The 4,565-nt window shown below is 39.2% G+C and overlaps 1 protein-coding gene across 1 annotated transcript; it reads right to left on the reverse strand.

The window, feature by feature from the left end:
- Positions 1-661: 661 nt before the first annotated feature.
- Positions 662-4,130, reverse strand: LOC126670652 (uncharacterized). Its single transcript, XM_050364432.1, has 5 exons — positions 3,204-4,130; positions 2,993-3,121; positions 1,980-2,845; positions 940-1,792; positions 662-859 (listed from the first exon to the last, which is right to left on the reverse strand). Exons 1-5 carry the CDS (start codon positions 4,128-4,130, stop codon positions 662-664), a joined length of 2,973 nt encoding a protein of 990 aa, XP_050220389.1.
- Positions 4,131-4,565: the final 435 nt, after the last annotated feature.

Consider the following 4,565-nt stretch of genomic DNA (forward strand, 5'->3'; position numbering starts at 1 on the left):
CCTCCATAGGTAACACTGCATCATGACCATAGGTTAGCATAAATGGACTTACTCCAGTAGAATTTCGCCTAGAGGTGCGATATGCCCATAGCGCCTCTGTGATAATTCTATGCCAATCCTTTGGGTTTTCTTCCAACATCTTTTTAACTATGTTGATGATAATTTTATTAGAAGATTCAGCCTGGCCATTGGCCAGAGTATAATAAGGGGTAGAGGTTAATAATTTTATTCCATAATCAGTGGCAAATTCTTGCATCTCCTTAGCAGTGAACATTGTGACATGGTCAATAGTTACTGATTGTGGAATTCCAAATTGATGTATGATTTCCTCTTTAATAAACTTAATAACATCTTTTTGCTCTACTTTTACCAATGGCTTAGCGACTACCCATTTGGTAAAATAATCAGTAGCTACAATTATGAAACTGTGATTTTTAGAAGAGGGAGGATATATTTTACCTATCAAATCTATGGCCCAACCTCTGAATGGCCATGGTTTGATGACAGACTTCAACTCAGCAACAAGAAGTCTTTGTATGTTCCCATACCTTTGACATGATTGACATCCTTTTGCAAAAGTCATACAATCCTTGAGGATGGATGGCCAGAAGAAGCCATGCCTCCTAATTAACCATCTCATTTTCATTCCTGATTGGTGTGATCAACAAGTCCCTTCATGAGTTTGTTTCATAACCTCTAGTACCTCTGTAGTTCCAAGGAATCTTAGCAGTAGGTTGTCAAATCCTCTTCTGTACAAAACATCTTCTATGAGTACGTAGTTAACATCTCTCACTCTTACTTTATACATCATTTTCTTGCTCGGATTGTCCAGAAATTTTTTTATGTCCCTCCTCCAATCCTGCACTAGATAATCATCAATTTGAAAATATCAAGTTGTACTCCTCTTTTAAAAATTCAAGGGTGATTTTTTCTTTGTACCATCACTAGTCGGTGGGTTAACTCCTCTGACAAATGTAGGCCAGATGCTAGCTGTGATAATTCATCGGCCTCCCAATTTTCTTCTCTAGGAACATGTACCAATTCAACCTCTTCAAAAATCTCTGTTAACTGTCTAGCAATAGCATAATAATAAGTTAAGGAGTAACTCATGCATTTATATTCGCCAGACACTTGTCTAATAACTAGTTGAAAATCTCCAATTATTTTGACATTTTTAGCACCTAGGTCTAAGAGAATTTCGAACCCAATAATCAAAGCCTCATACTCAGATTGATTATTTGTATATTCAAAATCAAGGTTAAAAGACAAGGAGGTTTTGGCTCTAGAAGGTGACACAATTACGATTCCTGCACCAGCAGACCTATCTATACTAGACCCATCAAATTTAAGCATCCAAGGTTCGTTCATAAAAACTGGCAAGTCGAATATACTTTCATCTCCTAGGTTTATACATGGATGGTCGGCTAGGAAATCTGCTAGGGCCTGACCTTTGACCGACTTTAAGGGATGATAAATCAAATGAAAATCTGCCAAACTTAATAACCACTTTCCTATGTTTCCAGATAAAACGGGTTTGTTTAGCATATATTTCATTAAATCGGTTTGAGACACCACATAGACTCTATTACTAAGCAGATAGTGTCTTAACTTAGTGCAGGCAAAAAATAAAGCCAGGCACAGTACCATGATAGGATAATATCTAACCTCTGTAGATGTCATCGAACGGCTCAAATATTTAATGGCCAGTTCATGTCCATCTTGGTTACTTTGGGCTAATAGGTACCCAATTGAACCTTCAGCATCTGAAATGTACAACCTCAGGGGTAATACCCTTTTTGAGAGGCATCAACACAGGAGGCTTCATTAAATATTCTTTAATTTTATCAAAAGCCTCTTGATGGATGGTTTCCCACCTGAAGATGTCCTCCTTTTTTAATTTTAAAATTTATGAGAACTCTTTTGTTTTTCCTGCAAGATTAGATATAAATCTCCTTAGGTAATTAACTTGCCCAAGAAACCTCTGAAGTTGTGTTTTATTTCTAGGCGGTTTAGCTTCTCGAATAGCTTTGGTTTTGTTTTGGTCCACTTCAATGCCTCTTTCATGGACCAAAAACCCCAAAAAAATTCCAACATTTACACCAAAGGCACATTTAAGAGGATTGAGTTTTAAACAGTGAACTCTCATCCTCCTAAATGCTTCCTCTAGGTTTTTCAAGTGATCTTTTACTAGTTTTGATTTTACAACAACATCATCAATATAAACCTCCATAGTTTTACCTAAGAGGTCGTTGAAGATGGCATTCATAGCTCTCTGATATGCTGCACTAGCATTATGTAAACCAAACGGCATGACCACCCATTCAAATGTCTCAATAGCTCCTGGACATCTAAATGCCGTTTTGGAGATGTCGTCTTTAGCCACAATAATCTGGTTATATCTAGCAAAACAATACATAAAAGACAAAAAAGAATGATTAGCTGTAGCATCAATAAGAGTGTCAGCAATTGGCGTGACATAAATATCTTTAGGGGTTACTTCATTTATGTCTCTAAAATCTATGCATATTCTAAGTTTTCCATTCTTTTTAACCACTGGAACAACATTTGCCAACCAATTACTATATTTAGCAGGCCTAATTAAGCCTGCTTTGCACAATTTTTCAATATCTTTTTTTACCTTTAATTTAACTTGTTTAGACACTCTTCTTGGAGGTTGGCGGCATGGCTGAAACTCAGGGTTAATAGGAAGCCGATGTTCTACCAATGTCTTGCTTAACCCCGGCATGTCGGAATATTGCCATGCAAAGCCATCTTTGTATTCCTGCAAGAGTACATTTAATTTTGTTTTTAAATCTTCCTCTAGGTTTTTACTAACATAAGTTACCTGAGGTTATTCCAAGGTTCCAAGGTTCACTTCTTCTAATTCCTCTCTGACATGGATGGCTTCATCATCTATCCAAGGAGGTGCCTGTTCTAGCTCCTCCAAGCCAATATCATGATCCTCAGAAACTTCTTCTTCTTCTTAAACTACTTCGGCATCTAGAACCTCTGCCGAATTATTTTCCTCCATAATCCATTCCATAATGTACTGCATACGTTCCCTCAAGATAGCAGATGCAGCTGCTGCAAACTCACCAGAAGTGAGTTTAATCATGGATTTCTTCAATGGCGATTGAGGAGCACGGCTTATTGTAAGGAACAATAGCCGTTGATCCGAAAATCTGTTATGCTTTCTTTTTTACCTCCTCATGAATTTCCAGAGGTTTATTCTCCTTTGGTTGGCCCTTTATATTTCTTCCAGTGAACTTGATGGGACCAACACATGAATCATAGTAACGGGCTTCAACAATGTTTGTGGCAGTGGTGAAATGTTTTGTGTCTGCCCATACCACCTCCACCTCATTTCCCTTCCAAAAGAGTAAAAACTGATGCAGAGATGAAGGAACGCACCAGTTGGCATGGATCCAATCCCGGCCCAAGAGTGATTGGTAGCTGGAAGAAGAGTTCACCATAAAGAATGCACACAAAGAGGTTTTGCTTCCAACGGTTACCTCTACTGGGAGAACACCAATGGTTTTTGTCAATTCTCTTGTAAAGGCAGACACACTGATCTCTGTTGAAATGAGGTCTTCCGTTGTTTTACCCAAGTGGTGTAACATCTTGAATGGCATGATGTTCACCGCCGATCCATTGTCAATGAGGACTCTGGATTTCGGTCTTCCTTTGAAGTGAGCTTTAATATACAGAGGCTTGATGTTTTTGGTCATCACCTCTGCTGGTTTATCGAAAATTACCCTCTTTGGCCCTTCATTAGTTGCCTCTTGTATAGTCACCTGACTGCGACACTCATCCTTTGGGAATCTAGGTTCCTCCCTTTGAATTTCCTCTACCTCATCAAGATCATTGGAGGTTACATCTGGACCTTTAAAATCTGTTGGCAGAATTAGAGTAAAAGCATTGCAAGTTAGGGGGATTTTGATTTCACCCACTTCGATGGATGTTTGCTTCCCACCTTCTGTGTCTGACTCTGAATCACCATTTTCTAAGGATCTCCTCTGAAATTTGGCGCTTTCCTCTACTGAAGTATTATCAGTATCCTCTTTCAAAAGGTCATTTAGTCTCATGCCCTCTTGTAGGATCTCCTCATCTAACAGGTCATCCAGCTCCATGTCATCCTCTAGGAAGTCGTCTAAATTCATTTTACCTCCTGAAAACCGCCCTTCCAGAAAAGCTTACAACTCCATATCTGAAATTTCCTTCTTGGAAGGCACGTGAGAAGTTTTATTTTTAACTTCTACTGCCTCACAAGATTTTTGACTTCCAGGTTGCTCCTTCTGGATTAAGATCTCTTTTAACCCCTTTTTCTCAACAGCTTTTCTGGGGTTTTCCAAGTGTCTGGACTGCCACTCATTTCTTGCAGCAGCCCTCAACCTCTGGCGCCTCCTCTTCTGAGTTCTTGTCAGTGGAGGCGGGAACGTTTTGTGATAATTGGTGTGCCACCTTGGACAAGGAGAGACCAATGGCGGTACCACAAATCTTTGTTCTTTCTTCCGGTTTTCAAAGGTTGATGGAACCTCTGGCTGTTTTTCTCTAGGTGCAAAAGG

The sequence above is a fragment of the Mercurialis annua genome, linkage group LG1-X (assembly GCF_937616625.2).
Source record: "Mercurialis annua linkage group LG1-X, ddMerAnnu1.2, whole genome shotgun sequence".
Taxonomy (NCBI): Eukaryota; Viridiplantae; Streptophyta; class Magnoliopsida; order Malpighiales; family Euphorbiaceae; genus Mercurialis; species Mercurialis annua.

What these genes read in the sequence shown, in the direction of transcription:
- LOC126670652 (XM_050364432.1), bottom strand. Translation starts at nt 4,130, where the DNA reads ATGGAGCTGGATGACCTGTTAGATGAGGAGATCCTACAAGAGGGCATG. An exon ending in AATAAAACACAACTTCAGAG is followed by an intron (nt 1,793 to 1,979) that starts GTTTCTTGGGCA and finishes CCTCTCAAAAAG; the next exon opens with GGTATTACCCCTGAGGTTGT. An exon ending in TAACCCACCGACTAGTGATG is followed by an intron (nt 860 to 939) that starts GTACAAAGAAAA and finishes TATCTAGTGCAG; the next exon opens with GATTGGAGGAGGGACATAAA.